Source organism: Enhydra lutris, unplaced genomic scaffold (genome assembly GCF_002288905.1).
Source record: "Enhydra lutris kenyoni isolate GAN:26980312 unplaced genomic scaffold, ASM228890v2 scaffoldscaffold7, whole genome shotgun sequence".
In the NCBI taxonomy this organism is placed as follows: Eukaryota; Metazoa; Chordata; class Mammalia; order Carnivora; family Mustelidae; genus Enhydra; species Enhydra lutris.
This window is the reverse complement of record NW_019154091.1, coordinates 16,813,293-16,826,490: the sequence shown is the minus strand read 5'-3', so window position 1 is coordinate 16,826,490 and position 13,198 is coordinate 16,813,293. Positions and strand designations below refer to the sequence as shown.

Here is a 13,198-nt window from a genome sequence, read left to right as displayed (position 1 = left end):
TATCAGAAAAGAACCCCAACTCTTTAAGACTTCCAAAGCTTAAGAATCACTGATTTCATGCATTCATCTTGGAGACTTTGCTTACATTAGAAATAATAGATATCATGCTTCACAAAATCAAAATGACAACTTCTTGGAGTCAGAAATGAGAGGAAATGGAGAAAGAGAGGCACTGTAATTTTTGCTTCCAGTATGTTCTATATGGAATTGCTATTGAATGATTTCTGTGCGTCAGAAATCCAGAGCAACTGTAGCAATTAGGGTAGATGTCACACTTTCATTTGAAGTTCGGAAGTGGGGGAGGAGAATGGGGTACAAAGGAAAGGGGGAGGAGGAAGTGGAGAGAGGAGAGAGATAGAGATGAAGGAGGGCACATCCTAAGAGATAATCCCTGTGCTATCATGACATCATCCTTCTGCGTGTATATATAGGGAATGGCCAAAGCATCTCTCAGAGTTCACTTTCCAAATCAGCTGAAGGCAAGAGGAAGCGCTAGAGAAAGCCTCTTTCAGCGTGTCTGTGACGTTTATGGACTTGGCTTGCTAGAAGGCTCAAGGAGATGATGGCAGGAATGAAAATCCAGCTGATATGCATGATACTTCTGGCTTTCAGCTCCTGGAGTCTGTGCTCAGGTAAGCTCAGCTGCATTTCACAATTCCCTGAGGTGATTTCTTTCTCTTTTTTGGCACTGTGTTGCTACTTATGTTAATGCATCCAGGGAGAAGAGTTTTTCCTTTATTCTGGATTTGCTTTTTAGTGATAGAAACTGAATGTATTCTTTCTCTGTCTTTATGATTACAAGAACTGAAAGATTTTATTTCTCTTTTTAAATCTGCAAAGGTAATAAAAGAGATTTCAGTGAAACACTCCATGCCTTCCACTTGGAATGTAACCACCAGAGTAGGAAAAAAAAAAAAATGTGTAGAACTTAAATCAGGCTGGTCAAAATCTGATAAGGAGTACAGATGCACCACCTGTCAAAGGGAGAACCCATAGTTAAAACTCATTCCATTCAAAATGCTTTTTCTCATCTTCAGTCATTCTCTTAGGAAGCAGGGGCTTCTTCCTCCTCCAAATTATTTTAACTGTGTAGGTATGTCAAGATGCAAATAAAGTGAAAACTGATGTTTAATGAGTAAATGAATGAACCATTATTTATAGAAAAAGATTTCTAAAAAATATAAAAATATTCCAAGTACTATTAGACAATGCATTTTGTATAGTCTTTCCATGTGATAAATAAGTATACTATTAATTTAATTTTTTTTGCATGCTGTTTAAATTCATACAAAATATTACTAGAAAATTGGTAAATTTATGGAATAAAATTGTGGAATAAAAATAATGGAAGTTATTTACCTATGGAGTGTTTTGCATGTGATAATTAAGAAGCCATGTATTGTTATAGATCTACCAATAACTTACCTTGAAAATAAGACTTAAATTTATTAGAGTAACATGTAATGTTATAATATTGCAATATCACATCAAAGAGGGAAAATACATAGGGAATAAGTGCAGCAAAATCATTTAGCCTGTTGCATACTTTTATATTTTATTAATATGACATTGAAATATTTAATTCAAACTCCTATTATTTTATTTAAATTATGAAATTAAATCTAGCAGAAGATATAAATGTTACTTAACAAAATTTTTAATTTATTTTGATCATGAGAGAAAGATCTTGAGCTTCTAACTTTGCAATAATTTTTAATTCTATAAATACCAAATTTTCTACAATTATGGTTTTATCTATTACATGAGGTTAAAGGTATATTTAGAGTGTATGAGAAAAATTAGATTGTTGATTAAACACTGTGTTTATTAACTCTTTGAGCTTCTTGATGTGATAAGCCAAAATTTGTAGGGATTTTGATATACATTTTTCATAAATGGCTAAAGGAATTTATTATTCCCTTGAGAAACAGACTGGCCTTGAACAAATAGGAAAAAAGATCTCTGGTGTAATTTAGGAGCTGGTTACAATTTAACAAGTAATTTCTTTAAGTGAGACACTTCTTTTCAACAAGAGTGTGTGCTGAAGAAGATAGACATTTTAACATCTGCTTTGTTTTATGACAGATCAGTGAGTATAAATCAAGTCATGTAATTATGATATTCTATAACTTTATTTCTATTACTTACAGTATTTTATAAAGTTTTCTTCTCTGCAATATATTCACTAGGGGAAACTGGAAAGGCTACCCTAATAAAAGTCAGAAGTCCATTTTCAACATAGTTACACATGTATTGATAGACAAATTAACCAATTTGCTTAATAGCCTGTACTAAAATAGCTAAGTACACATAATTCTAAATTCTTATTTAAAGTAGAAAAACAAATCTTTCAAAGCATGTTTGGTAAAATAGCATCTCAACTTGACTAAATCTCGATGTCTCTTATTCCAAAATCATCAGTAAAAAATTCACTTTGCTTTTGTCTTGAAAAAACATCTTGTACACATCTTTTCATTATGTTCTTTTTAAAATATCAATATACATATATTCTATATATGTAAACTATTGCTGGTAAAAATTAACCAGCATTTTTAATGAAATCTCAATCATATGATATAATCAGTTTTTTTTTTTTTTAATACTGAGATTCAGAGATTAAGTAACTCCAATACATCAACAGCTCTTTTGGCATATAATCATGTGTTTATTTTCTTAGGAGTGTTTTATTATTCTAACTGCCTGTTAGCCCAAAACTAAATGATAAGTATTTTTTCTGAATATTATTTTATGGATAATTAATGCATAGAAAAACAATAAGCCTCTAAGACTAATTTTTTTGAGGTTAATCTAAAATCTGTAGGTTATAGTATAATTATTTGATATATGATTATATAGTAAACATGTGGTTTTGATTTTATTCAGATTCAGAAGAGGAAATGAAAGCATTAGAAGCAGATTTATTGACCAATATGCATACATCAAAGGTAACTTTTTCTTTTCTTTAAGCATTGATTGAAGAACATATAAGCTCTCATTATAAACATGGTGTCTTTTCCTATAGTTAATAACTTCCCATCAAGACTGAAAAGTTCATCGAGAGGCATTTCCTTTCTCGGGAAACTTTTCCTTGAGTTCAAAGCAGTTAAGGGTGTTGATGTGAAAGGGAAAGAAATCGTAGTGCCTATCAATCAGCTTATCGCGACTTTAATTAGGTAGTCACATATTATTTATGTGGAGATGAAAATGTATTTAAAAGAATCCTGTTTCCATTCCTATCACATTGTGTATGGCAAAAGGTATGCCTCAAGTTAAATGCATCCAAGGAAACGAAGTCGACATTTTGGTTATATCGGGAAGAGTAAAATGGAGTTCTAAATTAAAAATGGTAGTTCGTGACAATTCATGAAATAAATGTGGTAGAAACTAAAGAGCAGTAGACTGCAAACAGAAGCTTGGAGATCTAATTCTCCAACTGTGACTTCTTAAGCAAGGGGCTTAGTTAACATTGCTTGTCTTCATTGCCTAATTTGTAAATGCTGGTATTGGGGCTAGTTTACATTCTCCCTATAACAGAAGTATCATCTACACCTGCTTGTGGTTTTTATGGAAGCAAGTGAAATTTTGTATACCGTACCTGTTTACTCCTCTCTTGGTGTCTTGAAAACAAGATTCCTAGATCCCAACCTGTACCTAGGAATAAAATACAATTGGAATATACCTGTTTACCATGCTACCACACAGTATTTTGATTTACCCAGGGTGAGTCGATCACAGGAATAGAAAAAAGAGTTCCCTACTAAAAGATGTTTCTCAAAGAAAAATAAGTCTTGACTTGAGGCAGACCCCAGGTACAATCACTATTATAAACACTGGGATATCCATGCAGAGAATTCAACAGATGTTGTAGTAAAAAGTAAGTGCTCAAAGCTCCTGTCTAATTTTTGGAGCAGTACTCCAACTAGGGTCCTGCCACCACGTGTTTCTCTTCCTTAATTGGATGAGCACGTTCTAGGTACAATAATCCCTATTATATTTGTAGAATTATGTTTGATAGTGGGTTTGAAGGGGAAATACCCATTTCTTGTCTGTATTTGGCAGTATAGGACATTATTATCTGAAAGCTAGCCAAAATATGTCATCTACTATGATCCTTAAAAGACACATGGGGACAATTTGAGTGCATGTATTTTTACCATTGCCCAGATCTACAAAAGTTGAATGGTTTGAAACCAAACTCTTTCATTATTTGGTAGGCTTCATATCAGGAAAGATCAAATTTAGTATAGCCATTAAAAATCAATAACCAAATAATAACCTTAAGATAATGGATCCCTTGTTTAATACTCAGTCTGAATAGCAACCATTACAATTACCTCAGCTCAAAAATAGGAAGACAAAGCCAGTAGTCTGTTTAGAAATGGGGCAGATTGGAATGCCTTAGTTTCTCAGTAGAGATTTTACCTCTATAATTCTAAGTTTACATTGACACATAAAAGTCCTAAATAATCTCCAAAATGTAGTATAATTTAGGGAGTGCTAGCTACTTTGTGAAAGTGTGGAAGTAGAATTGTGATTCCTTCCTTAGAATTACAGGCGAAAACAATTGCAGTTTATGGAGTGACTTGGTTTTTCTCTTAAAAGAAATACATAAAAATATAGGCACAATAAATTTTTTCCCCTTTATTTAGTCTTGGAATATGTCTCTAAAACATATCATGGAAAACAAAATTGAATCCCATTGACTCCTTTGATTTGAGAAAAGTAAAATACAGTCTGTAATGAGGAAGCACCCAGAAGCATGATTATTTCAGTTTGCTGCTAGGATGGGAACAAAAAGCTCAACTCATTCCCTATTTTTTTTTTTACAAAACTACTATCATTTGTTTCTCTTTGACTCAATTGATTTTTAGTATGAGTAGAGTTCTATGCAAATGAAAACTCCAAACTTATGATAATTTTAACTAAATTACTACATTTAAATATTTAAGAGAATAGTATTTGATACTGATAGGATTCCATTATTAAAAACTTCTGAGAGCTTCAGGTTTCTTCTTTCCATTTTAAAGGAAAAATATGTAAGCAATTTCAGTTTTAAAGTAAAGCTATTTAGACATTGAAATTCTAATGGGAAAACTTACTTAAGCAACAGAAGATCAAGAGAGAGTTTATAGCCTGAAAACTGGAAGATAATTTTTTTCTCACAATACAATTGCCTTTATTACCAGTGCTAGTGCTTTCGTACTATTCTATTAAGAAAGAGAACCTGGTATAGTATCTTTTCTTCAGGATCTAAAAAAGCTGCTACAATATTATAATTTTCTATGGTCAAACTTAATGCCTAGTATAAAGTAACAGTTTTTTGGTTTTTTTTTAAAGGGAGAGAGAATTTTTTTTTAAGATTTTGTTTATTTATTTGAGAGACAGAGATCACAAGTAGGCAGACAGGCAGGTAGAGAGAGAGAGAGAGATGGGGAAGCAGGCTCCCAGCTGAGCAGAGAGCCCGATGTGGGGCTCGATCCCAGGACCCTGGGATCATGACCTGAGCTGAAGGCAGAAGCTTTAACCCACTGAGCCACCCAGGCGCCCCTGGTAACAGTTTAATACGCATTTTTGAACTAACAATGGGAATCTAGGATTCATTACCAACCCTCACATTTTGTATTCAACTATGAAACTTCAGAGCTCCACCACAGATGACTTAAATTATTTTCAATTCAGTGAAATCTTTGAGTTCACAATTTGCTGGACTCATCTGTGTTTAGTGATTATGGGGAGTGAGTATTGGTCATACAGATTAGCTCCCATTTAATTAAGGTAACAAAAGTTCGACCAGAATCTTATCTAGTATTAAAAAGTTAAATCAAGTAATGGTAAGTAAGAACCACAAATACTCTTGCTTTCCTTATCTTGAAAAACAAGGCGAGATAATATTCTAAATTTCTTATCTATAGGCTCAGGTCTATTATAATCATTTGCTAAAATAATTTGATAATAAAGAATGTTTATTGTTAAAGAGAAATTATTCATGATCTAGCTAAAGGTAGTAAGCAAGACTTTAGTCAAGAGGACTACTGAAATGGGGGTTTTACAGAGATCGGTTCCACTCCAAACACAACTAGGGCAAGTGTGCATTTATAGAGAGGTGTAGTGGGCCTCCATGGATGGAATAAGAGGAAACATTAAGGCTGGAAGGATTCTTGCTAGGAGATATGACAGGATTCTGATATTAAGGATAGAAATTTGGTAAAGTATCTGATATCTGATCAAATATCTAGGATGATCAGATACCAAGGACAAGAGCCACGTACCTGTGGCAAATTGACTCAGCATGATTCTTGCTAGAACTGGATTTAGGAGACCAAAGACAGAGCCCGAGGCTGGGACGTAGTCAAGAAAGAGAGTTCAGAGGAGCCGGATTCAAAGAAAGAGTCTTTGCCATTTTTCTGAATGAAATAGTTAAAACCTTATACAAAATGTTTTCAAATACAAGATATCTACTTAGACATCCTTCAGTCAGTAGTGCTTTCTTTGCTGTGTTTTCTATGAGAGGGACTCAAGGGACCTTAAATAATCCTATTACTGAGTCACATGGTGACTACTTTAACTGGTAGGAGGAAACAAGATGATTAATTCAGTTTCCTCATTCAAAAGAGTAGACAGATAACACTAGTCCAGACAAATACTTTATGAATAAAGCATTCTGTGGTCAAATTAGTTTGGGAAACATTTGATACTTTTACTGGCACCATTAAAAAGTTACAACGGGGGCCCTGGCTGGCTCAGTTAGTTGAGCCTGTGACTCTTGATCTCGGGGTTGTGAGTTTGACCCCACATGGGGTGTAGAGATTACTTAAAAATAATAAAATATTTAAAAATACATAAATAAAATTAAAAGTTACAATGAGTATTTGCAAGTTAAAAGCTCTGAGGATACCTAAGTTCAAGAAATCTTTAAATTTCCTTTAAATTCAAGTTTTCCAGTTAACTTGACAGTGGAACCCTTTGAAAAACAGTGATTGCAGAACTAGCGTTCTAAGGAGTACACGCGAGAAAACACTCAATTAGATAATCTATAAAGAGCTTTCTAAATGTAGAAATATGGTATTCCATCAATTGGCATGATATAAATTGTTGCTGCCAGACAATGGAGTATGTCACCTCTAAGTTTCTCACAGCAAAGTTTAAGCAATGGCTGGATAACTGTATTCATGGGGTATAGCTGAAAGGATTTCCAAACTGTTTAAAACCATCATATATTATATTATTACATATCATAATAATGTCTTCAAGTGAATACCTTTGTACTCAAATGTCTGCATGTTCTTCAGATAAAATCTTAATCAAAGGGTGTGCACACTTTGAATTTTAATGCAAAACACCCTTCAAAATTTGTAACAAATCTACACCCAGACCAACAAATACTTAGAAGAGGAAGTGTCTGTCTCCCCATGTTCCTATAACTACACCAAATGAATGTACCTACTCTTTTAAAAGTCTTCTGGCCAGGTTGAACATCTTTCCACATATTTCCTTTTTAAGGAGTGATTCTATGACTTGTTTATTCATTTTACTTATCTAAGGTTTAAAATTTTTTAGTGTTTTTTTGTTTTGTTTTGTTTTTTGTTTTGTTTTTTGGTAGGTGGATTCGACAGTTTCTTCTTGAAGAACTCTACCTGTGTTAAGGATATTAACATTCTGAGGCAGCTTTTACAATATAGCTTGCTTCTGATGTTAGTTCAGGCTACTAATTTTCCAGAGATGTTCTATACATTTATGTATTTAATGTTATCCTTTTCACTGTGGATTGCAGTTTGGATATTTGCTTAATAATACCTTTTTAGGTATGTAAAACAAATTCTATATATTTAGATACTATTTTATTTTTACTCATATTTAACCCATCTGGATACTGTTAAACCACAATATGTCAAGAAAGTTAGAGTTAGACCCAAGTCCAGGTTTCCTGATAGCCACCCATCCCAAGGATTTCAAATGCAACCTTTGCTTATCTGCTACACATTCATTTATACTTGCACCAATTTTAGGATATTATTTCCTGTTGGGTTTAATATTTACTCTTGCTCTATTAATTCACTCCTTTGATTACTGAGCTTTTAAAATACATTTCAATATCTGATAGAGTAAATTTCTCCTTGTTACCTTTTTATTTTGCTAACTCTTCTTGGTTATTCTCACACATTCATACTTCCAAATTAACATTATAATTATTTTGCCAAATCCCCACCTCCAAATTCTAGTCTCCCCATGTTTTCCAAATTGAAACTTTGATTTACAATTGCATTATAGGTAGGGAGTAATATAGAGAGAATTGATGTGTGATATTACTGTTTTTGAATCCTCCCATCATGGTTGTGTGGTGTTTCATGTCTGTGAGCATGCACGTGCATGTGTGTGTGTGTGTGTGTGTGTGTGTGTGTGTGTGAATGTCTTTAGGAAAAATGTATGCTTTCCTTCATCTATGACTTTTGAAAATTTTTTTAATGTTTATTATCTTGCATTTCGATTCTCCTAAGTCCTTATGTTTCTTCGTTGATTATTATTGGCACATAGGAACATTGTTGATGGTAATAGTGGTTTCAGACAAGATATTATTAAAAAATGGTAATTCTAGGAAATATTATAATTTGCAGATAAATGATCAGCTGTGATGCTGTCTATGAGAACTATCCATGTGTGGAATGGATTAGTGCTCTCACACTACTGTAATTGTCCAAATCTATTAGCATCATTGTAGGCTACGCTCCATTAGACACTAAACTGAAGTGAACTAAAGAGAATGATAGTTTTAGTATTTTCATCTGTGATATATACATATATTTACACATTTATACTATTCTTTTTTGTTTGTTTTGCTCATGTATTTGTGCTATGTGCACATGTGTAACTGCATTACATTTTTAAAATTAGAATATATGAGGAATTGTTACTAATCAATTTTGTGATATAAAATTACTAAATAAATAACAGTGTAATTATTCGGCTAGAGTAACAGACCCTAAAATGTTAATGGCTTAGCACAATGGAAATTTATTTCTTACTCTTATAATACAAATTTTAACTACCTATATTTTTAAATTTTAAGTACCTATTTTTTTCTATACTTCAGATCAGTAAAGCGAGTGTTTCTTCTTGGAAAATGACCCTGCTAAATGTTTGCAGTTTTGTAAATAACCTGAACAGCCAAGCCGAGGAAACAGGAGAGTTTCGTGAAGAGGAGCTTATTACAAGAAGGAAATTTCCCACTGCCTTAGATGGTTTTAGCTTGGAAGCAATGCTGACAATATACCAGCTCCAAAAAATCTGCCACAGCAGGGCTTTTCAACAATGGGAGGTAACACAAAAACAAAATATGAATATAATTATCGTTACACTAGTTACCTTTCATTTGTACTGATTTTTTTTTTATCCTGATCATTATCATAACAGGAAGACTTACAAATATTAAAGAAGAATAAACCATGTGTTGAGGTTAACATTCCTTCAGATCTTCAAAGTCTCCTTCAAATATTGGGAGTTAGCAAAATATTTTTTCTTCGATCTTAAAAGGGGGGTGTCTATCTTAAGGCAGATTTGATCCACATGGTTTTATTGTGTTTAAATTGGTGGCATACTCAAGCAATTTTTGGTAGTGGCATACGCACAAAATTTAAGGACTGAAAATATTTTCTTAGAAGCACCAAGTCATACATGTTTATAAACAAGCACAAGAACCAAAAGGTTCCATTTGTATTTGAATATATTAGGCAAATAAAACTGGAATATATATCATATGATATATATTCCTATTTCATTGAATAAATAGATTTCAGATCCTTAGCATCTAAACTAGGTCCACGACAACCAAGACATCCAAAATCCATTATACCGAAAGAACTACACTGACGTATGATAAAATAGTTGTATTGAATACTATACTAGTGATTTACTGCCTTTGGTTTGGGAAAATTTGTTTGAAGGAGGAAAAGAGAAATGGAAATGCTTTAAAGAAAAAGAACATTTTCCCAACAAGGGAACCGTTTCTTTCATATTAACCTCTGAGAGAAATTTGCTTAATGTTTTATATTTTGGGTTTACACCAACCTTGGAAATCTGAGGGTACCTTCCCTGCTAATATAGAGATCTCTGTAAATGACTATCCCAAAGATAACCTGTGGAAAAGAAGAAATGTAAAACAGAATTTTTAGTGTTTATTCTAACTTATAAATAAAATGATGTTTTCTAGATGAAATACCAAAAACGTTCATTTAATTTTACTTGGTGGACTACTCATCACTTAATTCCAATTCCAGCTAAATAGTTTAGTCTTTAAAATATTCTTTAAATCAGTAAAGCTTGAAAAATGCTTATTTTAACATAGGGAAATGTCAGTTGTGTGCTATTTATCCGGGAATTAAAAGCAATAACAACAACAACAACAACTCAATTAACTATGATACATACAAATCAGGTGCACATAAGATTAGGACTTTAATTATTTTTTTTAAAAGAATTTATTTATTTATTTGACAGAGAGAGAGACAGCCAGAGAGGGAACACAAGCAGGGGGAGGGGGGACGCAGGGTGGGGGAGGGGGGTGGCAAGAGGGAGAAACAAGCTTCCTCCTGAGCAAGGAGCCTGATGCGGGGCTTGATTCCAGGACCCTGGGATCATGACCGGAGCCCAAGGCAGATGCTTAGCGACTGAGCCACCCAGGCACCCCAGGACTTTTACTATTTTAAATGTTATTGAGTGATTTAAAATAAAATGATAATATCACTCAGAACAGAATATGAATAATTATAGATTATGTTCGTAGAGAAACATAAGATTAAGGAACTAGAGTGTCTGACAATACCTGTTTTACCTTCTCTGAAATTGAAGTTGTGGGTTGAAATAAAGTAGTTGGTGATACGATTCAGTGCACATGCACTATAATTAAAAACTTAGTCTCCTCTTAGCATTTCTTATGACCCCAAAGTTTAGAAGACAATCACAAATACAAATGCAATTCTTATCTTGAGCAATTTGTTTAAAAATTTCACATAAAATTAAGTGCAAAATTCTGGGACGAGGTCTTAAACATTTTCTGCTAACTGAAATTTTTTATTCAGAACTATACCAGAAAAAAAGTGTTCAGAACTAATTTTAGAATGTGGCATATTCAATGAGATATTAGGTAAGATTCTACATGGAGATGAACTCCCTTAAGTTATTGAATCTGAACTTGCTTCTAAGTATTAAGCACCACAATCTAAAGAGATCTTAACTATTGAAACAGAACTTTCACATGTGTTAATTTCTACACCTAAGTTAGGCAGAGCAGGCATTCCTCTCTCTTTGACTAAGAAATGGATCTTTGGAATGGTTTTCAAGTCAAGTCAGTAATTAACTAAAGAGAATACAAAATCCTGTTGCCTTTTGAGGCCAAACCTGGCTTACTAAATTCAAAACTCTCTATTTGTTGTGATTTATTATATATTTTCATAACATTCTGGTCTCTCATAAATCAAAGCCTGAAAAATACTCAAAGATCTACTCCGTGTGTTGCTTCAGTTGGAGGTATCAGTGTGTAGCCTTGAATAGAGAGTTGGAAAAAAATTATCTCAGTTTTTTTCTCATTCTATTTCAGTCAGTTGATAGTCATCTGTCCCTGGACAAAACATTTAATTGCTTTAAAATTTGTATATCTCATCCACATGTGTCTTACTGTTTGAATAGCAAAAGAGATAAAATGTAGAAAACTGCTCTGAAAGATGTCATTCATGTAAGTTTGATTCCTATCCTGCCTATCTTGCAGTTAATTCAGGAAGATGTTCTTGATGCTGGAAATGACAAAAATGAAAAGGAAGAAGTTATAAAGAGAAAAATCCCTTACATTCTGAAACGCCAGCTGTATGAGAATAAACCCAGAAGACCCTACATACTCAAAAGAGGTTCCTACTACTACTGAGAAGATAAATATTTCATTTACTTGTGATTGTGATTTATCATCCTGTAATTAAATATCAAATTATATTTGTGTGGTAATGTGACAGAACATAATTATTGTGTCTCTTCTACAGTTGTGGTTTATTGGATGTGATTTTTCTGCATTAATATAAACTGGACTAAATGTTTTAAAATAAATCTAGATCTTGAGCATGATAATGTGTTGTGTGTAATTGGAGTAGATATTAATTAAGTCACATGTAGAATGTCTTGTGATTTTGCAGAGCACTTAATGGGTTATTTAAACAGCCAAAATGTTTGACATTTTAAACCAAATTATAAGAGATTACAATGGAGGCCTGTGGCAAAGCCTAGTATATATATATGTCATTGACTCAAAACAAAGTTATAGTACTTCTTTTATTATTTGATTTTTTTTAATTGAGAGAACTATGTGTTCTTTTCCAAGACTCACATAAATCTCTCAGATGTGGGGAACGTAATACTGGTAAGATAGGTTCATCTTAAAAGAAGGATTAATAAACTATTGTTAATTTGCCTATCTTAATGAATGATCTTCAGCTGAATTTGTCTTTCTATTAAATAAACTTCATGGCTAATAAAAAGCAACATGTTTCTCCACAAATTTACTTCCATTAGAAGAGTTACCCTTTACTGACTTTTTTTCCTCACACTTTGATCCAGCGATGGTAGCTTTATTTTTAATTTGACTGAGGAATTTGTATGACTAATGTTTTTTCCAAGTAGAAGAACATTTCTGAGGCAAAAGAAATACTTGAAATAATGCCTCATAAATTTCCTTCAAGATCATACCTATGGTCTCATAAGCCCTCACAGTATATACATTCCAGCATTAGCTGTGACTTTTTAGATTCTCACTCTTAACAAGGGTCTAGGAAGACCTCTCCTCACAGGGCTGCAACCTAGTTCATAGTCACATATGAGAGAAAATATCAGGATTGAAGTTGTGGAATGAAGGAGCCTTCAGAACTCCAGGTACTTTTGATAAGATTGCCCTATCCCTAGGCTAAACCCCACTCAGTAGAATATAACAGCAGTGTAGTAGTGTCTGAGTTTTCTGGTAAAACCATGAATACTCATGTCCACAACTCAACTGTCTTTCACCATCTCATCAGCTTCAACATTAAAAAGTGCCCAAGGACAGTGCCTAGATGGTGTAGTTGGTCAGGCAGCTGACTCTTGATTTCAGCTCAGGTCATGATCTCAGGCTCATGAGATCAAGCCCCATGGGCTCTGTGCTGAGCCCAGAGTCTGCTTGAGAGTCCCC

At 33.4% G+C, this 13,198-nt stretch overlaps 1 protein-coding gene across 1 annotated transcript; it reads left to right on the top strand.

Moving 5' to 3' along the window:
* Positions 1 to 326: 326 nt before the first annotated feature.
* On the top strand, positions 327 to 12,515 carry LOC111142312 (neurotensin). Its single transcript, XM_022495361.1, has 4 exons — positions 327 to 632; positions 2,884 to 2,945; positions 9,089 to 9,313; positions 11,759 to 12,515. The coding sequence occupies exons 1-4, from the start codon at positions 560 to 562 to the stop codon at positions 11,909 to 11,911; spliced, it is 513 nt and encodes a 170-aa protein (XP_022351069.1). The 5' UTR covers positions 327 to 559; the 3' UTR covers positions 11,912 to 12,515.
* Positions 12,516 to 13,198: the final 683 nt, after the last annotated feature.